Consider the following 21415-nt stretch of genomic DNA (forward strand, 5'->3'; position numbering starts at 1 on the left):
AAGATGTGCCGTTAGGGGCACCCATGCCTAACGGGTGCCCAGTGCTAGGCTTCCCCGGTTGAACAGCTGGCCTGATGTCATTCTGGAGACGCGGTTCGGTCAAATACCATGGCGTTCTCCTCTCGACATCCTCTGGCCCCACCGTGTGTTTCTTTTTCTTTTTCTTTTCCTTGTTTCTCGATCCCCTTCTCAATGGATGTCCGGGTATTTAGGTGATCTGACATTCAACTAATGAAGATACAATCTACAGATCAACACCCCAAGAAACATGGAAACTGAAATTCATTGCATGGCTCTTACAACATCCACCCGGCCCTCACGCAGCAAAGGTCCTTTGAACACTGGCTCTCCTTGTATGAAAATTGCCATTTCTCTGAGAGTCTGTCAATGCCAATCACTCCATTCTTCGTCAGTGTCCTGTTCTTGCGATGAGGTGATATAGGGACGGTGCTGCGCAGTCCACTTGTGTACAGGAACCAATGTCCCCCAAAAGTCTCGTCTGACTTCCGTTCGAACGACAATTTCCTTGTCATGCTGCCAGCATGGGAACTGAATGTCGGTTGACCGGCTCTCAACATTCTTGGAAACTTGCATCTCGGAACTTGTTGAGATGGTTGAGTTTGTGGGAGACATGTGCAGGTGCTTGGGCCAGGGCGTGATCTCCATCGGGGAGCCAGGATCACTCGTAATGCCGGTCATCAGAGTATTGACGGACTCGATAGCGGGATGAAACTGAGGCGCCCGCTCCCACGCGCCCAGAAACTCGACTTGTTGCATTTGACAGTGTACACGCCACTCGCCGGTCCGCATCTGGGCGTTGGTCGACGACAAAGAACCCTCTGGCAGGAGTTCATGAAGTGGACTCAGAACCGCTCCGTTCCTTTCATCCCAGACATTGTAGCTGCTGATGGTCAGTGGGGGATTCATGAACATGTCCGTCAAGGGACACGGCGTTGGCGAGTGCTGCGATGCTCGCTTTTTCTCCGGCTTCTCAGACCCTGAGTCCACCGATCTCGCCCGCTTTCGGTTCACTAGACTCTCATTACTATAGAACTCACACTTCTACAGGGTAAAAGGGGGGGGGGGGGGGGGGGGGGGAGGACTCACTTTGTACTTTATTGGATGTGCGATAGATTTTCCCCTTCCCACTGTCTTTTCTTTTGGTGGCCGTCTCAGCAATTAATGCTTCATTCAGTGTATGATAATCAGGGGCTAAATAGTAAAAGAATCCCAGAGCGATTTGGGCTAGGGGTAGTGGTATATAAACTATAGGGGATGATGCTCTGATTGATGTATAGATCTATAGATGTATTCATGTGTTTATGTATTATTTCTCTTGCCATTGTTGACTGGGCACATGCATTGCCAGTGGCCGGTCTATTGAACATGGATTGTTCAATAGCATGTTCACTAGCCTTTCTCCCAATAGTATTCCCTTTTATTATGACATTGTGTGATGTACCTGCCAAGTTGTCGATCCGCACAGGCCATCGTCATTCACCCTTGGAAGCCAAAACAAGATTTCTCTTGCTGAGTCATCCAGTTCGCCCATGACTGAAGTTTACTTCCAGAATATCTTCCAGAATATCTTCGCTTTGAACTATCTCAGGATCCCTTCAGCAGTCGCCAATGGCCTAGGGGGAGTTGGGCACTAGTGTTTGTTTGCAGGTTTGCCTTCTTCTGGTCTCCCCCTCCCTTTTCCTCGCCATGGATCGCATCGAACCCGTCGAGGATGCAACTCCCAGGCACGAGACTCCCGGCGGTCCCTCGATCGAGTCGTCAACCCCGGCACCCACTTTATTGCGTCCCGGGGCCCCTTCTCATCGCTCGCGACGACCGAGTATTCGATTGTCTCGATTGTCATCCTTCTCCTCGCTAGACACCGACAATCACCAACCCCAGCCCTCTCCGCAGCCTAACCGGCACCAAACCCCCTCGCTGGATCGACAAGCGACTATCCGATCCCCGGCCCCTACCGAGGATGACGACTCATACCAAACAGGTCGACGGCGCAGTAGCTCTGAGCCGCGGCCAGGACGATGGTCATCCCCTCCCCCGGATGTTCTCTCGCGGGTGGCCACTCCCATGCGGATGATGCCTTTGTCCGAGGAGTCGTCCCACCAGAGCCCGGTCGCAACCTCCCCTTCAGGGCAGGAGCCTGAGCAAAATGACCCAGAACTCCTCCAGCGACCTCCCTTGGCCGTGTCACGACCAGGGGGTCGACTGCGCCGAACGAGTCAAGCCGCACTCAACCGATTCAGCCGCAACCGTGCATCGACTGTTACTGGCGCCCCGCCGACACTCTCCTCGCAACAAAACCAACGGACGGGAGAGTACGGGCCTCATGTCGTCGATGTGCTGGATGTGATTGGTAAGTCTCTCAACACTAGGCCGGGTCAGCCCATCACCCCTCCCATCGGCTAACGAACTGCGACCTTGATAGATCCGGAGGTTTCTGCGCTGTCCACCCTCACCAATGTGCAAAATTCTTTGTTCGTGCCGAACCTGGGTGGCTTCGTGAATCGCATGCCAACCTACACCCTCACACCGGCGCCTCCCACAGATGAAGAGCAGGGGACCACGACGGATGAAGGAGAGATGTCAGAGGACTCGAAACTCAAACAACGGCAGACATTGGAGCAACTTCGCCCATTTACCAGCATGTCCTCGGTACTTGCCGGTCCCCGGTACGCGGTGCTTCCGGAGGGCCACGAATTGGAGGGATGGACTCGAGAGGACTTTGTCGAACTGAACGATCATGTCCGACACATGCTCCATTCTCGTCGGTCCAAATTCAAGCGATCGATGAAAGGGTTTTGGCAGTATGTGCGCAAACGTAAGTCGTTCCAGTTTGTCTTGTCTTTGACGGTTGAACTAAGCCGTTCACCCAGCACTGGGCTTTCTCGTCACCCTCTATGCAACCCTAATCACCTTGTTTGGGCTAGCGTGGGTTCTTTTTTTGATCGGTATGCTATGTCCTCTGTGTATCCCATCGGAGCTTTATTGACAGAACCCTTTGTTCAGGCTGGATCAATGTTGGCGGGAAGCAGCTGGAGGTTATCAACATCATCGACAACATCCTGGTCGGCCTGTTTGCCATTATGGGTGATGGCCTGGCTCCGTTCCGGGCCGTCGACACATACCACATGATTTTCATTGCACATTACACCTTCCTCACGTGGAAGATTCGTGGGAAACGGAAGCTCCCTGATCTCAAGGACAAGAATGATCTCCCCGTGCAACGGGAGAAGGACATCGATGTTGAATTCGGCGACACCCCCAAGGAAGCTGAACACGAATTCACCGTGCTCGATCCCCGCCAACAGCTGCGGTTGGTACATCACCAGAACAAGTTTGCCAAGTCGCACACATTCTACAAACCTCACGAGACCATGACCCATTACGCATTCCCCACGCGCATCCTCATTGCCATCGTGGTCTTGTTGGACTGCCATTCCCTCCTCCAGATGGCTCTCGGCGCTTGTACGTGGAGCATGGAAAAACCTGGGCAGCGACCACAAGCCCTAACCACCGTCATCCTTTGCTGTTCCATCACCTGTAACATCTCGGGGGGTGTCTTAATCATGATCGGTGACCGACGGACTCGAAAGAAGGAAATTGTGGAGCGACTCTTTCGACAACAGCTGACTGAAGAGGTGATGAAGAAGATGGAGAAGCGCAAGGTTAAAGAGGAGCGCCGCAGTGCCCAGATTGAACGTCCGCAGCCCTACGGTGGCACCTAACTGCCATCGACCCCAGTTTTACTCCCTATCATGACCGTCACGATCGCAACCTCGATTTTTTCTTCGACCGACCCCATTTCGGGGTCCAATTGTACAACTGTCTTGTTCGGACTAGTCGTTCCCTGGTCCGTTGATGTTTATATATATGGAACGCCGGCGTTTGGAGGGAATCATCTCGGTCGAGATCGGGTCGACCAGGAAGCTTTGGACATAGTACTTGTTGTAATTTGTGATTTGCTTATATTTGCTCGCTTGGCTGCAGCGATCTGTTGGCAATTCGATTTTTGGCCCATATGCTATTTAACTCGCTTCATCAAATCTCAAACGGGCCTGGTTTTGCCGATGGCTCATCTTTTTACAACTGGGAAGGATATGTGGTAGCAACAATATTAGTTTCAACTGACTCTCGTCACCAGGGATTCATGAATGAGGGTTTTCTGCCTGTAATCCCAACGCACTGTGCCTCTTTCGATTCTCACGGTAGTCTCTTCTTTAAATCGCTAGAAATGGCTAGGCAGACAGATAATATCGAATTGGTGGGAGATGTATAGAGTGGCGGGCGTAGGATATCCACAGATATATATATATATCTCTCTCTCTCACTGCTCGGGACAGGGTTATTGATTAGGATATCATCACTCAACAGACTATTCGATATTTCCATACCCCCAATCCCGGCTAAACTATTCAGACTCCCACTCTTGCGTTGACTCGATATTTCCAAGCGAATCACGACCCCGATCATAGTCCAGTCTGTGGATTTGAATAAGAGATCGGTATGAGTTCGGCCTAGAGATATGCCGTGATTGAAAGTTATTCAGGACTTCAGCACGAGTCACGACCCCTAATCCATGTAATCACCGTGTTTAATTTCTTGCCTCTACATGATTGCCTCTGTGCCCAGGATACCGACTGGAGTTGCAAGCAGAACTCTCCAGTACAGCTAGCACCGACGATCTACACGCCATTCCCAACACAAAGACTACGGAGATTGCAGCAATTCCGATCAGTGCATTCTTTCTATGTTGCTATAGGGCTCTTACATATTCTGACCCTTTCGATTGATTCTGGAATCGTTGTAGAGGGGGATTGGGTTTACACGGAAGGGGTCAGCGTGTTAAGCGGCCCAAATTTGTGACTTTTGTTTTGGCATGGCACTCAAGTAAAGCATTTTGGTCTCAGCGCAATCTTTGTGTAGGGTCACCTTGACGGATACCACTGGACAGGGCGGAATGTAGGGCTCATGGATCACCAGGAACCAAGGGGCCCTTTCGTTGATCACAAAATTCCGAAACGACAGGCTTATCTATGAAATTCAGTTGATTGACAGAGATTTCCCAATAAATCTGGGATCAGACCCTTGCGTGTGGCATTCCGCGGTGGAATATTAGGAGGATTTGTTTTGGACTTGTAGCTTCAGTAGCTTCAACAGCTGCAGATCACCACCGACACAAACACTGGGATTTTCGAAGATAAATGGCGCCAATTCGAGGGCTTGGAATCATCCAGCTCACACTCCTCTGTTCTACTCCCTAAGAACTTCACTCTCGCTTCCCTTCTTCATCGCATCATTTGCTTCAAGCATCTTTTAATCTTTCATCCACCGTCACAATGCAGTTCTCTCTGAGCACCGTTGTCCTCGCCTTTTCCTCCCTGGCCGTGGCCCTGCCCCAGGTTGCTAAGCCCGAGTCTGGTCTTCGCACCCAGGAGCACGATGGTGGCAAGCACTTCCCAATCCCCGACTCCATGACCGTCAAGGAGGCTCAGTCCAAGTGCGGTGACCAGGCCCAGCTGTCCTGCTGCAACAAGGCCACCTACGCCGGTGACACAACCGATGTCAACTCAGGTGCTCTGGGTGGCCTGCTGAGCAACCTGGCTGGTGCCGGCTCTGGTGCCAAGGGCGCTGGCATCTTCGACCAGTGCTCCAAGCTCGACCTCCAGATCGCCATCATTGCTATCCCCATCCAGGACCTGGTCAACCAGCGCTGCAAGCAGAATATTGCTTGCTGTGCCAACTCGCCCTCCTCGGCCGTAAGTCTGATCACTTCTTCCCACGCTATTATCAAGATTAACCCCATGCTAGAACAGCGACGGTGTCGGTGTCGGTCTGCCCTGCGTTGCTCTCGGATCCATCCTGTAAACGATCAACTTGGTCGTTATGTTCGCAACAGCGGGAAGTTCTCGGCGTCCAGTGGCATATCTTCATGTTTAACTTGTTTTTGGGATTCGGTTGCCTTCGTGAGCTCGTTCATAGAAGTAGAATTACCTCTGCATAATATACCTAATTTCTGCCAACCAAAAAGAAAAAAAAAAAAAAAACCTCCGAATGGCGCAATTCTTTCATACCACTCGCATTGTAAACCATCAGCATCGCTTGGCACACTCTAGATGTCAGCGTCAACCTCCCTGATGTTGATACGTACCATACCCCACAACATCCCATCAGTCATTCTTAAGACGTCCTTCAATTTTAATTTCTATTGAGTACATTTGAAACCACCTCGCCGCTCCCGTAAATGGGATTTTAACCTCAATCCCCCATCGAACCAGTTACTATCCCCCTGTATCAAGCAGATTCCATCGTATAATCCCAAGGGTCTGGCGTCTCACTAATCTAGACCAAGATCTGCGATACCCTGCTGCCGCCTTTTGTTTGTTTGCTTGCTTGTTTTTCTTTTCCTAACACTTCCGCGAGTGTGGTCCCGTCCATCGCGAAGTATATACAGGTCTATCTGCGGTCACATATTGAAGTGTATTTTCATTGCGCTTCTGGCGCTAAATCTTCTGCATCGTGATCCCTCCAGGCGGTTGTTTCGTAATCCAACATAAGCAGCTACGATCGCGAGGAGCCCTCGCCAGATTCACGACGGCACATGGACCAGCCACTCGTCCCGCAGCCCGGTGACGTTATCTTGCACGAAAACAATGTCATGCCTTGAATTATTTCCCTGTTGCAATATTTCATGCCAATAGAAGCAGTGAATTTGTGTGGGAAAAACAAGACAAGTTTCCGACGGTACCGGCTCTGGTATGCAGTTACCATGATCAACATTCCATTCCCCAAGTCATCTCTATACTCGGGCACTTTGTACCATAGCCAAGCCTGGACAAGGTTCCTGACAGTCTCCTTGTCTAGACGTCCCCAATCGGCAGAATCCTGTCTTTTGTGCATGTTATATCTTGCGTTGCTACGAATCCCGAAACACGCTGGACAGCTGGATGCATGCCCTAAACGCTCTCCTTGAATGGGCAGATCTAGGAATTCAATATCACATTGCTGGGAACCCATCGGCTCGAATGCCAAGTATGCAATCTTGCATTAGCTCATGGGCAAGTTCACACCAAAAGCCTTTTTCTCCGAGAATCTCTATTTAGTCATGCTAGTAGCTTTGACTAGCTTATTTCATGCCTCAAAGGACTTGGAAGGATTCGGGCTTTTCCTGTCTTCACATTCAGACGAACAAGAGCTTCTATTCTTCTTTCCCTGAAGTGACCCACTGCATGCTTTGGGACAGACCTATTCGATTGTCTTGGAACGATCTGTGTTGAAATTTGCTTATTTTCGGGCCTTTTGGGCTGCACATATATGATGGAGCCCAAGGAATCCAACCCCCGCACAGACAGTCTCAGTCTCGAGGCCCAAACCTCCATTCCCTCTGATCAACAGTCTGATGCCAGAATTATCCGCGAAAAGAACCCACCAGCGGTCGATGGGGGCCTCCCGGCGTGGCTGTTTCTGGCAGCCTCTACAATGCTCGAGGCTATTGTGTGGGGTGTGTTGATATCCACTCTCAATCGAGGCATCTTTGAATATAACTAATCTGGAAAATAGGGTACGCCTTCGCTTTTGGAATCTTCCAGGACTACTACAGTACTCACGCACCCTTCCAAGGATCGGGGAATATTGCTGTGATTGGGACTTGCGCCATGGTGGGTAGTCTAGTTTTCGCTCAACCTTTTACTCGGCTAACGCCATGAACAGGGCATTGCCTACCTCGTTTCCCCGTTAGTCATTGTGGTGATGATTTTATTTCCGTCAATTGCTCGCTGGCTGTCGACGGCAGGGGTCGTTGTTATGTGCCTATCGCTGGCACTGAGCTCGTTCTCGACAAATGTCACCCATCTGATCCTTTCCCAGGGAATTGGGTTTGGGACAGGGGGTTGTTTTGCGTATACACCATCAATTTTGTTCCTATCGGAATGGTTCTTCAAGCGAAAGGGACTTGCCTTTGGGATTGTCTGGGTAAGTGACCACCGAATCTCCACGCGAGGTGTAAGAGACACTCATCACAAGATAGGCCGGGTCGGGGTTGTCCGGTGTGATTTTCCCGTTAGCTATCCGATGGCTCTTAGACAAGTACGGCATCCAGGCTGCGCTGCGCGTCTCGTGCGTGGCACTTTTCGTTCTCGCAGCACCTTTCCTATACTTCCATCGACCACGACTGCCGATGTCCGAAACTGCGTGTCAGCATCGGCTCGATTTCCGGTTTTTATACAACAAGGTGCACATCATATATCAGCTTGGCAACGTCGCCGAGGCACTTGGCTACTTTTTGCCCGCAATCTACCTGCCAATGTACGCGCGTAGCCTGGGAGCCAATGAATTGCTATCTTCGCTCACAGTGACCTTGGTCAACTTGGCATCCGTATTTGGCTGTGTGCTGATGGGATTTCTTTCGGATCGGTATCATGTCACGACTTGCATTTTGATTTCCACTGTCGGCACCGTGATATCTGTCTTCTTTCTGTGGGGGTTCGCCGTTACCATCCCACCACTCTATGTCTTTTGTATTACCTACGGCCTCACCGCCGGCGGCTTCTCATCCACCTGGTCCAGCGCTTCGCACGAGATTCAACGTGCCAGCCCATCTGCCGATACAGCTGTCATATTCGCCTTCATGGAGACCGGACGGGGAATCGGAAACGTGGCCTGTGGTCCACTCAGCGAGGTCCTACTCAAAGGAGATGTCTGGCGAGGACATGCATGGGGCGCGTATGGTAGTGGGTACGGCACACTCGTGGTTTGCACTGGAACCACCGCGCTCGTGGGAGGGTTGTGTGTGGTGGCCCGCCACCTCAAGTGGGTGTGAATGTGCAGCAAGGCCCCAAGCTCTGGGCGAGGACAGAGCAATGAAGGGAAAGGATACAGAGATACTCTCAAAAATTCGCAGACCAGGCAGGTGGGATGCGTTCATAGATCATTAGAAAAGCTTTGTTTATATACACCAGCGCCACGCTATGTGCCTTGGTCGGCCATAGTCGAGGGAATGGAATCAAAATCACTTTCCATGCATTGTGCCCGATTAAGGGAATCACTATTTCGTTACCCAGCCCCAGACTCTCCAATACCACGACTTTGGAGGCGTCACGTCTTTTTCATAGTGAAGTCGACCGGTGTCGATATCGGCCTCCGAGGCCCGAACAAATTGTGGTCGAACAATAACTTTGTGTGTAACATAGAGAACAACGAAGACGATGGGGCAGATGTAGGCCACGAAAAAGTCCGAGGCGCGGAAATGCGGGATGAAGGACCCAAATCCTTGGGTCAGAGCAATGAGGACATTGAAAAACAGACCATACCATGCTAGATATGGTTGCAAGATGGCTTTGTAAGGGAGTGTATCACGGGAAATGCCTCGTGCTGCCAGTGCACGCATAAAAGCAATATGGCATGCGTTGATAGAAGACCACGTTACGAATCCTGCCACACTCGACAGATTGACCAGCCAATTGAATACTTGCCCTGCTTGATTGGAGACATTCATGAATCCCAGCAAACCAAAGGCAGCAGTGAATGAAACACTGACGTACGGAACGCCTTGTTGCGTCACCCAGGCAAAACATGGCGGCGCGAAGCCCTCATGCGCGAGCCCCGTCAAGACCCGACTGCCACTATAGACATTTGAATTGGCTGCAGATAATACCACAGTCAACAGCACGGCATTGATCAAGCTTGGAAGTACCTTGACCCCCGCCAACTTCGCCGCGATGACCATAGGAGAGGAGGATGCATTCGTGGTGGCCGTGGCGAGATGATCGTGGTCCGAGGGCACCACCAGTCCAATAAAGAAGATGGTCAAGACGAAAAACAGAAGAATGCGAATGAAGGTCTTGCGGATAGCTGATGGAACGGTCTTTTGTGGATTCTCGGTCTCGCCAGCTGCCACACCAACCAGCTCGGTGCCTTGATAGGAGAACCCGGCCTGAATCAGCACTGTCCAGAAACCAATAAACTTACCGACAGATGGGGGATCATCGATGATGTGTGTAGCAAAAGCCCCCGGCTGTTTCCAGTTTTGAAAACCAAGGTACCCTTGCCGTCCCACTCCACAGTCCACGCAGATAGCAAAGATCATGAACCCAATGACGGTAGCCACTTTGATGGTTGAGAACCAGAACTCCAATTCGCCGTAGAAGTTCACAGGTAGGAAGTTCAATGCGGTGATCAGCACCCAAAACACGCCGATGAAAATCGCAATATTCAAAGTTGGATCCCAGTATTGAATGATGGTTCCCGTGGCAGTTAGCTCGACGGCAAACGTCGAGGCCCAATTGAACCAGTAGATCCAACCCATAGAGAATCCAAGACTGGGGTCGATCAGTCGTGCCGCGTACGAGGTGAATGCACCGGGAATCGGAATGTAAGTTGCGACTTCACCCAGGGAGCTCATGACCGAATAGACGATGGTTCCGACGAAAATGTAGGCGATCAACGCGCCGGCGGGACCAGAGTATGCAATGGCGGTGCCGCTAGAAATAAATAATCCTGGCCAGGTTAGGTTTGACGTGTTCTGCTTTCGCTTTGACACCTTACCTGTGCCAATAGTGCCGCCTGGGGTGAGTTGTTAGCCCACTCGTGTATAGATCCGAGAACTCGGTCACCACATACCGATTGCAATCATTTGGAGATGCCGGCTTTTGAGCTTCCTCTTCAGCTCGCCCGGGTTAGACTCCGGAACATGGCCCTGCTCGATATCGGCCTGCTTGGTGTGTAGAGCATTTTTGATGTCCGGCTGCACCGCGGAGGCATCGTGAGAGGCCATGTTGGGCCACCGCGGCGTCAGTTTCCGATCGATACTTGGAGTGAAATGCCCCGGGTAGATTGAGATCGCGAACAACTCTGCTAACAAGACAGGCAAGACAGGAATTTTCTTTTCCATGCCAAGTTCCGTTTTCGCCGCCAAAACGCATCAAGTCTCCACAAAATTCCACCTCGAGCCGTGGAGACAATTCTTATTAGGTAAATCGCACCACTCGGAAAGAATCCGTGGAAAAGCCCGTACTGGCGAGAATCGGCAAGCCGATGGCTACAAAACACCAGGGCAGCATTTTGATTATATTTTGGCTGTACCTCGCATTGGCATCCCTTTCTTCTGGGGTCCGGCAAAGCCAAAGAGATAGCCCGCAATTTTGCGCATCTGGATTTCCTCTGCGCCCTCAGTGATCCGGTAGCGTCGAAAATGGCGATAGATATGTTCAAAAGGATAGTGGCGGGAATATCCATCGCCGCCGTGGATCTATCTAGTCAGGTGGTGATCGTGGGGACTCTATATCCAGCGCACATACCTGAATGGCTCGGTCCGCTGCTTGACAGCAAAGACGGTTGGCCCAGAAATTACACATGGCTACTCGATCGCTGAGGCGCTGTTCGATTTCCACCCAGGGTTGCTGGGATTCTGTGCGACACTCGGCCACAATGCGATCCATCTCCCAACTTGTCTTCAAGATCAGCAGTCGCAGCATCTCCACCCGGGTCACTAGTTCTACAATAGGAAATTGGATGGCCTGGTTATCTGCCACTTCTTGGTCCCCGTGATCGCAAAGCCTCCACGGTCGCGACGGGCCGCGGTCGACATGAAGGTCGCATCACTTCCGTGGTCAGGCTCGGTTAACCCGAAGGTCGTTCGGAACTCCCCTCGAAGCCGGGCAGGGATGAGGGTCTGTCGCTGCTGCTCATTGCCAAAATGGTGAATCGTCATGATATCTGGGAAATTTCCCACGATGCTGTGCTCATTCTGCAAGTCGTTGGCCAGACCAAGACCACCGCCATATACCGGATGCGACGACAAATGATAGCGAATGGCGGACATCCACACATTGGTTTCTGGGTGTCCTTGGCCTCCCGTAGACCTTGGGAAGGGCAAAGCGATAAAGCCCTGCGTCATCCGCGAGCTTGCGGGCCTGGGCTGTCATGCGTCAGAGTCTCACTTGCTTGATCTTTTCACAGGACTCAGAATTTCGACCGACTCAATAGTCGTTCCCACTCCGCGCACGGGTTCCCCTGTTGCTCCCAGTCGGTACGAGTATGCTCGCGGCGATGATCGAAAAAGCGGGTGTTATCAGGGGCATTCTGCAGGGGTAAGATTGTTGCAGTGATGAAAACATCGATTGAATCCAGGTGCGACTGGAGCTCAGCCGGTAGATCGAAATTCATGGTGTGTTGCAGTTGTTGGGGCTGGTTGGTCTCGAATAAATAACAATCCACCAGATTCCCCGCCTTTCGGCCCTCGGCTGATGTTTATGAAGAGAAACAACATAAAATGATGATACTACTGCTACTACTACTACTAATACAAATTACACGCTTTGGTCTGTAGTTTTTAACGTCTTGACATCGATGAGTGTCACTATCGCTAGGGAGATGCGGTTGATCAGGGTCGCAAAGTGCCCCCGAATTCCTAGTGCAACAAATCGAAATTATACTAAAGAGCGATCAATAAGCTAAATCCAAAACTAGCTCATCAAATGGTAGGTACTACGTGTGAAATGTCAAGGGATGTCCAGAGAGAATAAAAGATATAGAATGGAGGTCGACATACAGAGCTATCCAGGTTGCTGCCCCGATACGTATAGATTAATTTTGATTAATTTCTACGATAGTTGTTTACTATGTATTACATTAATTTCATCTTATTGACAGCGCACTCTACTAAAGCCAGGTGGACAGTCGATCTCCCAGCCACCACGGATCTCTTATCCAACACCGTTGTACAGAGGAAAAGAAAAGACAGATTAACTTACTATTAAAAACACAGAACGTGGATATTCGAGGAAACAAGATATACCACATACGCTGGGAAAAAAAGAGAAAAAAAAAAGTATATCAAGTGGCTATAAAACGGTATAAAAACAAAACAAAATAAAACAAGCCAGGATTTCGACCATTTAATGGGAACGGAGCATCTCCACTAGTGAATTTAGTTATGAACTTCGTCGATACCACTCCACCTCGTGTGTGATAGGCGCTGCAGACCTCGCGATCCAACATGTCGGGGCCCACGAGTCTGGGTATGAACCCCTACATTCTCTCTCTCTCTCTCTCTCTCCATGGTTTTGTTCCACACCGTGTAACCTCTCGGTTTTCCCCTTTCTCTCACTCTCACACGCTCTCTCCAAAAGAGAAACCGAAACACCCTTTCGCCCCGAAAAAAGGGGGCGGACTTCATCGTGTCAAGACTGTCAACGCTTGGTCCCCTCTCCACTTGACGGCCGTGCACTCCATACAAACTGGCAATTGTGGGCATCTAAAATCCGGGCCGCTCCTATGGACCCAGAAGAGCCGATCATAGGAGCTCTCGACGCTATCATCCAGCTCCTGCTGACCCGGCAGTGCCGCGATAGGCCGACGGTGCTCTACTAATGCACGAAGCCCCAGTGGTTCTCGACTCACCCCCCTTGACCTTCCGCTTCCATCGAAGGTCCCAAGGACATGCATTGCAATTCCCGACACTGTGGATTCTCCAATGACTCGGGTAACAACGCAATGGGGTCGTGGTCCACCCTCTTTTTGATGCTATGCGGGGCCTGACTGGTACGGGTGAAATTATAAACCTGGTCATTCCCCCCCTTTCCCACCACTTCGGTCGTGACTGCTTTTCATTTCTGCACCGAAATTATCACCCTGGTCCTTTTAGTGCAGTCTTGAAAAAAAAAACCGCCGAACATGGCGTGGTGGCATGTTGTTGTGGCGCACCCCCTGCCAGCCCTCGGCGTGACCATAGCAGCCTATGTGCTGTGGTTGGCGATCGACCGGCTGTGGCTGTCCCCGATCGCTCATTTTCCCGGACCCAAGTTGGCCGCGCTGACCATGTGGTATGAGTTCTATTATGATTCCTTTCTGGAAGGCCAATATACGTTCCGCATCGCCGAGATGCATCGCAAATATGGCCCCATCGTGCGCATCAGCCCGTACGAGCTCCATATCGACGACCCAGAGTACTATGACGTGCTATACTCGCGCGACTCCCCCCGCAATAAATCCCTGCATCTGGTCGGGATGTTTGGCAATGCAGGATCAAGCTTTGGTGCGCTCGATCATCGTCGCCATCGAATGCTGCGCCAGCCGATGAACCCATTCTTCTCCCAACAGCGCATCCGGCAGCTGGAGCCGATGATCCGGCGCCTGGTCGACAAGTTGTGCAAAGGGATGGCGGCATTCCGCGACCGACACACGCCGTTGCATGTATATCATGCCTTCAACAGTTTTACCACCGATGTCGTCGCCGAGTACACCATGGGTGAATCGTTCCACTATCTCGACGACCCCGAGTTTAGTCCACACTGGTCGACAACCATTCATGCGATTGTTTTGGTGGGCGTCAAATTCAAACAGTTTCGCTGGCTCATCAGCCTGTTCGAGCTGCTGCCCCCGTGGCTTGTCAAGTGCATCAACCCGGACATTGGTCCCGTCATTGAGCAGAAACAAGAAAGCCTGGCGCTGGCTCAGTCTGTGATTGATAGCCAGGCCGCGAGCAGTGACCCCAACTCCAAGTCCAAGGTGACGGTGCCCAAGGGTACTTTGTTCCATGCTCTGCTGGACAGCCAACTGCCCCCGGAAGAGAAGCAGGCCAGTCGCCTGAGTCAGGAAGTGTTTACCGTCATTTCGGCCGGCGGCGAGACGACCGCAAAGAACTTGTCGACCATTACCTTTCACCTCCTGAACAATCCCGAAAAACTCCAGAAGCTGCGCGAGGAGCTGGAAAGAATGGATCCTAACCGCACCGCATCCTTGGTCGACTACGAGTCCATGCCGTACCTGGTATGCTGTCCCTTTTAGTGCCTTGAAACTTTTCTTTTCTTTTCTTTTGGCCACGCAGCTAACCTCAATAGACGTCTATTCTTCTTGAAGGTCTCCGGTATGAATTAATTGCATCGCAGTGACTGGGCCATTTTCGAATTTGCATTTCTGACCCATGAACAGAATTACCAACGCCGTCGCTACCCGTCTCCAGCGCAGCTCGCCCAACCAAGTCATGAAATATAAAGACTGGGCAATTCCACCCGGAGTAAGCGCTTCCAATGAACCCACTGTCTTTGCTTCTATGCTGACCATGACCATCCAGACCCCCGTCGGCATGACGAGTTATTTCATGCATCATAACGAGTCGATTTTCCCCGACTCGCAGAGTTTTATCCCCGAACGCTGGATGGATATGGAGCAGCGAAAGCACCTGGAGAAATACTTGGTGGCTTTTACCAAGGGTTCCCGACAATGCATTGGCATTCCGTACGTTAGCCCCCTCGGGGCGCTCGTTACTTCTCGCTAACTTTGATTGCAGTCTCGCACGGGCTGAGATCCTCATGGCCATTGCCACCATCTTCCGGGAGTTCGACATGAAACTGTACGAAACCACCGAGGACGATGTCCGCATTGTGCGCGATATGTTTAATGGCCATCCTCGGAAAGAGAGCCAAGGCGTCCGGGTCATGATCCAGGAATGATTGGACATGGCTCGTACGTCTTACAGCGCGAAGGATCCCGCCCTCAGGTATATGTGCTGATTGCTGATTACTGTATTCCTGATCCTCCGCCCCACTGGAAAGGCCTAGTGGTCTGGTGAACTGTAGATGTTGCCACGCGCACTTGGCCCGATGGATTTTCAAGTCCACGGGAAGTGGAGATGAAATGTACATAGGTCGAGTCTGGATGATGATGATGATTATTTTTCTTATTAATGTAACACATCCTCATCTTTTGCCTGGGACCAAGCTGTCACCAACTGGCCCAATCCGCTATCCACCGGGGGGGGGGGGGGGGGGCGATAACCCGTTGCCTGGTGGAAAGTGTCGGTGTGGATAATCAAATAGAAGATATGAATAGTAGTAGTAATAATCATAGTAGTAATAATCATAGTAGTAATAATCATAGTAGTAATAATCATAATATCAAATATCAAATATAAATCAAATCAGCAAATCCAATCATTTGCCCGTGACCTGCAATGAAAGTCCCCCCCTGCTCTTTTCCCAACACAATGGTCCCCTCCCCCCTTCTCTGCACCGTCGATCCTAGCCACGCGCCGATCAGTGGGAGACTCGGATCCCTGACTTGGCTTGGGTCTGTGGGGACGATGGCCACCGGGGATAATGCTCTCCATACCAATTCTCTCTTTGCCTTGGTATTTCCCCAGCCCTTCACAGCCCTTCCTTGATCCGAGCAAATGGAGAACCAGACAAGTCTCTCTCTCCCCCGAACTAGCCTCGTTGTCGCCATCGTGTCCGCTTGTGCAACCTGCTTGATTTGAGTCCTGCACTCCGGGCCGGGGGTTTGCACCTTGGGCCCTGTCTGCACATATGCAATCTGGTGGGACAGCAGCTTCCATGGGTTGGAAACGAAACGCCGCATGTGACTTGCATGACCAGGGCTCTGGTCAATGCATGTCTATTTTCGAAACGCCACGATGAAAAGTTCAGTGGCCACAGAGCCCTGGAATCTCTCCGCTCTTGGGTCCCGATCTCTTGGGCACTCATTCGCAACCTGTCTGGCCACTCCTGGAGCCGGGGGTCTGGTCGAGTGTAGTGGTGGCCTGCATTTTGGAAATCAGACGGCGTCTTCAGCCCACGGACCTGTCAAGCACGCATGTCTATACAATTGCATTGTCCCGGGGGTGTGGTACATATGGTTCCCCTCCAAGTGCTGTTCTCGATCTTCTTGACGGACGATCATATCTCCGCATGATTCTCAGAAGCTTGTGAACCTCCATGATGCACCCAACCCTCAACTACCGCCATTCGCGACGATCCGCATGTGATCGATGCCGTGGCTTCAAACTACGCTGTGAACGAGACCATGTGAATGGCATGTCTTGCGAGCGGTGTCTCAAGGCCCAAGTGATGTGTACGACGAGTGTGAACCAACCAGTACCGGTCTTCCTCCCGTCAAGTCATGCCTCTCATCCCCTGCCGAGGGGCCGTGAGGGCCGAGGACTGGATAGCGAACGGTTGTCCATGTCCGTTCTCCATAAGTCCTCCGGCCCCAAAGTCATCAAGCGAACATTGCCGGTGGTGGCGCCACGGAGGCATGAATCGCAGCCGCCGGATCGTTGGTTAGAAGCTACTGCCCTGCCCTATCTTGGCATAGAGAATCTTCCTCCGACCGAAGAAACGATTCCGCCAATGGCACTCGACGGGGGCTCGTCGTTCGCACTAGAGCCATGGGCTGATCAGTCACTTCCCTGGATTGCAGATCCATTTCAGTTGGTCAGTCGCTCCCAATCATTTTACTTCGGGATCCCGCCACTAACCCTATACGAGAACAGCCTTTTCCGGATTATTATCTACCGGGGCCAGCCTACCGGCATGAAGAGTATACATCCTGTTCTTCGACTCCGGGCATCGATGGCCCACTGGATGCCAGGAATGTAAATGGCATGGAAATTTCCGCCTTCCCCCAGAACGAGCCTCCTAGCTACACCGGGACAGAGGCTCTGAGTCTCACAGATAGCCATGGGGATCCTTCTTGGGAAAACATTTCCGGATGGCACCCCAGAGATGACCCGCCCAATCTCCTGACGCTGGGTGGGCCTTGCGACACACGCCAGGACCCCTGCAAATGCCTTCTCAAGTTGAACTTGGATCTCATGGATGATTTGCACCTCATGGAGGCGGACTCTATGATGCTGGCACCGTCATCTATATTACCAGATCAAACCAACTCGTGTACGGGCAAAATGGATCTTCCCATCTTTCGCATGCTCAACCATTCCTCTCGGTTCCTCGAAATTCTCCAAGGTACGGTTGGCCCACCCAGTGAGCCGATGGAGCCCATACTTGTGCCGGAACCAAATCAAAAAGATTCCAGCATGCCTGACAATGTCACCTTATCTACGGATGTCGCCGAGAGCACTCTGGATGAGGGGGCCACCACTACATCGTCGCATGATTCGGGGTATCAAACCGCATTAGCCGCTTCACCGGATCAGGTTGCCACGTCCAATTTGAAATGTGATATCATGACCTCTCTCACTATTCTAACGACCTATTGCTATCTAATTCGCCTCCATCGCGCTGTGTTTGCCCGTCTGTATCAACTATTCCTCATCGTGCCCCCCGCGGACGCCGCCGCTTTTCTCCTACTACCGAGTTTACAATTCGGTCAATTTCATATGGAGGAGAATTACAGAGTGCAAGTCCAAGTGTTGATTGAACTCAGCTCGAGCATACTTGGTAAAGTCGAGCGAGCCTTGAGTGTCCCTTACAGCTCGGTCCGAGAACAAGAAGGCGAGGAATCCAGCCCAGGGGGTTCTATTTTTGAGACTGGTGTCTTCGCCTCTCTCCGAGACTTAGTATCATCCCAGGAACAAATCGAATGTGAGATGTCACTGAGAGAGACGATCAAATGCCTGCGCCAACTGGTGAAGGATCCTGTTAGTATTTGATGATTTGCCATGATTATTGCCATTCTTTCCACACCTTCCAATTTTTCCTTTCTTTCAAAAGTCCTTCGCCCTGTATGTGATGATCTTAATATGAACCTGCTTGAACTCAGTTCGCTTTCGATCTACGACGATCAAAGGTTATCACTATTTTCGACACTTTGGTTCAAAACTCAGCTGTACGGAAAGATTGCCGAAACATAATGGCATTTGTTGTCTGAGTCCGTGAGGCAAAAACCGGCACTTGTGAATCATCTTTAAATTGGAGCTCCATAAACTCATTGCATTGGAACCTAAGGGATATATCTTCATAGTGACTGAAACTGCAGTAGTTGGTGGCGTTTGATTTAGCTATGGTTCTCGCACATCATGCCGCTTGTGATAGCCTGTCCTATCTAGTCTATCCATGGAGAACTGAAACAGCCCTCAAATTTCTAAATGCCAAATGGACTACGCCCGCATACTCCGACGCCGAGTCCGAGCCCGAGCTGAACTCATGCTGCAAGCCGTCTTCAGTCAACCCACAACCTACTCCTTAAAATGCTTGGATGACCTAGAGAATTCGATAAACTGAGCCAGCCACGTTCTTCATTCTCATCGCCTTCAAAGTCTAAAGGATCTCAAATCCGCCATGGCTGCACCAGATCACAAGGACACCACCGACTTGGTGGGCACCTGGACGTTTGTGAGTTGGTTGCCGATGATTATCTCTACGTCTAACCTGACTTGAATGCCAGAACAGGAAGCTTTCCGATGACCCAGACAAAATCTTTGCCTTGGTAAGCCTGTTTCCTTGGGTGGATACCTAGGTAGTATCCACATACATGCACCCACACACTAATAGTGAAGCTAGCAAGGTGTCCCATGGGTGGTCCGCAAAGTCTTGCGATATGCGTCTCTGTCGATGGAGATCACGCAGACCACATCTCTTCCAGAAACCAGCGAGGAAAACGTAAATGAAATTACGAATGGGAACGGCGAGTCTCATGATGCAAAGGGGCCGTTCGCGACTCTTCACATAAAACAGACTGTGCATCCCGGAGGCTTTGACAGTATTGGATCTTACCCGGTCGATGGAAAACCCCATGACTTTTCGCTTCCTATCTTTGGCGACGTGAGCATGCAGCTGCGGTATGTCAATGCCGACGAAGTGCCAGATGAGACTCTTGCCCAGAGACTGGGTGAGGGAAGCCCATCGAAGACTGTGATTGATGAAGTGGCCCACAATACATCCAAGGGATGGCAGGGCCGGGTGATGTGGGGGTTTGAGATTGTGGATGGAAAGAGGTATTTCACTCGCAACGTCACAACGACAAAAGCCGGTGCGACAGTGATTGCCCGGATGGTGTATGATTTTCAGAAATAGACAAGATAGGCCGTGAGGCTCCAGGAACTGTGTATGGCAGTGATGGAAGCTCAGCTGAACGAGAAGTACGCAGCCAAAATGGATACGCCAGGACAAAAGGAATAACATTTCTTGAAAGATGAGTGACATATCGAGGGGAAAGTGAAAGATAGTAGATATCACAGGAATCGGATCATATCCTGACAAAACGAGAGAGAAGAATAAGAAGTCTACAAATAAAAGCTGCAAAGTTCAACATCGGTCCCATCGGTTCTCCTTGTTCTAGCTCTCTAGTGGGACAATGAGCTTCTTTCCTGAGACTTTTCCGTTTCGGAGCACTTCCAAGCCCTTGAGAATGCCCTCAAAGCCCCCCGAGAGAATTTCCCGAGGACAGGGTTTCAGCCGCCCTTCATCTATCAAGCGCTGGATGGTGCGGTACCACGGACGAGCCCATACGCCAATTTCCGGCCTAGGGGGGATTCCATAGGGTTCAGGAAGCTCGACGCCGCGGCCGGAGATAGCCCCTCCCATTACCAGCTCATGCTTCACCGTCTTCCGCGAGCAGAAATTTTCCTGGTATTGTTCCAGCGCGCAATACCATCCGCCAGTGCGGCCTACGGCCGCCTGGCACAGTCGCAGGGTTTTTGCCTCCCCAAACGGATCCAGCACATATCGTAGGGCATTTTTGGTGGCTGCGCGAATGTCTTCAGCACACGTGGGCGAGCTATAGTCAAAGACGAGATCGGCTCCATAAGATCGAACCAATTCAAAGTTGTGAGGCGAGCACGTCGTGACAACTCGGTGACCACAGCTGCGCGAGAGTAAGTACTTGCCAAAGACAAGCTAGAAGAAAAGTCCTGCATGTAGAAGGTGGCACTGACATTTTCACCATCTGAATGGCAAGAAGCCCCAGCGTGCTGCTACCGCCGTAGATTAGCACATCCTCTGATTTGGTCGCGGGCTCCTCAAATGTTCCAGGGAGTTTCAGAGACCAAAAGAGAGCAACCCCGAGCGTTGCGATAGCTGTGCCCGAAATGGCGGGCGCGGTGGTAAATGGCATATCCTCTGGGATATGGAACGCAAAATCCGATTCGGTACGGACGTACTCAGAGTATGCGCCAGAAACTGGGTCAGACTGATTGGAGCCTTGAACAGCACCGAAGACGCGATCTCCGAGGCGAAAGCGGGCCTCTGCGGCGGCTGCGCTGCCCAAGGCGACGACTTTACCGGCAAAGTCGCAGCCATCCCACAGTCCGGGAGTGGGAAATCGAAGAGGCATTTTGAAATCACAGGGATTCAGGCCCACGGCGGCCGTTTGCACCAGGATGTGGTGGGGTGCAAGCTCCGGGAGCGACAGCCCAGGAGTGACTCGAAGAATGCCGCCTTCATGCTGAACGATGGCGGTCAATGTCGGTGGGAGATTGCATTCAGCCATTTTAAAGGTGTTGAAGAGCAAATAACACTTTGCAGGTAAAAGAAAAGGAGTTGTTGGTGTTGAAAGCAGGCGTAGAACCCCTTGCGATGAGTTTTATAGATCCAAAGACCGCAGAGATTTTCCAAGAGACAACAGAAAAAACCATGCTGAATACGGCCCAGCCCATCGTGAAATATCTGTCGGCCTAGGAAATACCACATATAGCGCTGATTATGGGTGATGGATACGGATTAGATCT

At 51.2% G+C, this 21415-nt stretch overlaps 10 protein-coding genes across 10 annotated transcripts; 6 read left to right on the top strand and 4 right to left on the bottom strand.

The window, feature by feature from the left end:
* Nucleotides 1-384: 384 nt before the first annotated feature.
* On the bottom strand, nt 385-933 carry NUU61_009516 (uncharacterized protein; the record flags this gene model as incomplete). The annotated part of the gene is made up of 1 exon (XM_056660041.1): nt 385-933. The coding sequence occupies one exon, from the start codon at nt 931-933 to the stop codon at nt 385-387; it is 549 nt and encodes a 182-aa protein (XP_056508334.1).
* Nucleotides 934-1707: 774 nt separating this feature from the next.
* On the top strand, nt 1708-3743 carry NUU61_009517 (DUF2985 domain-containing protein; the record flags this gene model as incomplete). Its single annotated transcript, XM_056660042.1, has 4 exons — nt 1708-2371; nt 2444-2836; nt 2892-2966; nt 3025-3743. The coding sequence occupies 4 exons, from the start codon at nt 1708-1710 to the stop codon at nt 3741-3743; spliced, it is 1851 nt and encodes a 616-aa protein (XP_056508335.1).
* Nucleotides 3744-5354: 1611 nt separating this feature from the next.
* Nucleotides 5355-5883, top strand: NUU61_009518 (hydrophobin family protein; the record flags this gene model as incomplete). Its single annotated transcript, XM_056660043.1, has 2 exons — nt 5355-5774; nt 5827-5883. The coding sequence occupies 2 exons, from the start codon at nt 5355-5357 to the stop codon at nt 5881-5883; spliced, it is 477 nt and encodes a 158-aa protein (XP_056508336.1).
* A 1446-nt stretch (nt 5884-7329) lies between these two features.
* On the top strand, nt 7330-8833 carry NUU61_009519 (uncharacterized protein; the record flags this gene model as incomplete). The annotated part of the gene is made up of 4 exons (XM_056660044.1): nt 7330-7516; nt 7576-7673; nt 7726-7986; nt 8042-8833. The coding sequence occupies 4 exons, from the start codon at nt 7330-7332 to the stop codon at nt 8831-8833; spliced, it is 1338 nt and encodes a 445-aa protein (XP_056508337.1).
* A 225-nt stretch (nt 8834-9058) lies between these two features.
* Nucleotides 9059-10786, bottom strand: NUU61_009520 (uncharacterized protein; the record flags this gene model as incomplete). The annotated part of the gene is made up of 2 exons (XM_056660045.1): nt 9059-10557; nt 10633-10786. The coding sequence occupies 2 exons, from the start codon at nt 10784-10786 to the stop codon at nt 9059-9061; spliced, it is 1653 nt and encodes a 550-aa protein (XP_056508338.1).
* Nucleotides 10787-11506: 720 nt separating this feature from the next.
* On the bottom strand, nt 11507-12177 carry NUU61_009521 (uncharacterized protein; the record flags this gene model as incomplete). Its single annotated transcript, XM_056660046.1, has 2 exons — nt 11507-11915; nt 11987-12177. 2 exons carry the CDS (start codon nt 12175-12177, stop codon nt 11507-11509), a joined length of 600 nt encoding a protein of 199 aa, XP_056508339.1.
* A 1509-nt stretch (nt 12178-13686) lies between these two features.
* On the top strand, nt 13687-15464 carry NUU61_009522 (cytochrome P450; the record flags this gene model as incomplete). Its single annotated transcript, XM_056660047.1, has 5 exons — nt 13687-14781; nt 14853-14878; nt 14944-15028; nt 15086-15249; nt 15302-15464. 5 exons carry the CDS (start codon nt 13687-13689, stop codon nt 15462-15464), a joined length of 1533 nt encoding a protein of 510 aa, XP_056508340.1.
* Nucleotides 15465-16727: 1263 nt separating this feature from the next.
* NUU61_009523 (Zn(II)2Cys6 transcription factor domain-containing protein) lies at nt 16728-18400 on the top strand (the record flags this gene model as incomplete). The annotated part of the gene is made up of 2 exons (XM_056660048.1): nt 16728-17222; nt 17282-18400. 2 exons carry the CDS (start codon nt 16728-16730, stop codon nt 18398-18400), a joined length of 1614 nt encoding a protein of 537 aa, XP_056508341.1.
* A 628-nt stretch (nt 18401-19028) lies between these two features.
* NUU61_009524 (uncharacterized protein) lies at nt 19029-19763 on the top strand (the record flags this gene model as incomplete). The annotated part of the gene is made up of 2 exons (XM_056660049.1): nt 19029-19082; nt 19251-19763. 2 exons carry the CDS (start codon nt 19029-19031, stop codon nt 19761-19763), a joined length of 567 nt encoding a protein of 188 aa, XP_056508342.1.
* Nucleotides 19764-20024: 261 nt separating this feature from the next.
* Nucleotides 20025-21177, bottom strand: NUU61_009525 (zinc-binding alcohol dehydrogenase family protein; the record flags this gene model as incomplete). The annotated part of the gene is made up of 2 exons (XM_056660050.1): nt 20025-20553; nt 20624-21177. 2 exons carry the CDS (start codon nt 21175-21177, stop codon nt 20025-20027), a joined length of 1083 nt encoding a protein of 360 aa, XP_056508343.1.
* Nucleotides 21178-21415: the final 238 nt, after the last annotated feature.

This window comes from Penicillium alfredii, assembly GCF_028826965.1.
Source record: "Penicillium alfredii strain IBT 34128 chromosome Unknown utg000011l_segment0_segment0, whole genome shotgun sequence".
NCBI lineage: Eukaryota > Fungi > Ascomycota > Eurotiomycetes > Eurotiales > Aspergillaceae > Penicillium > Penicillium alfredii.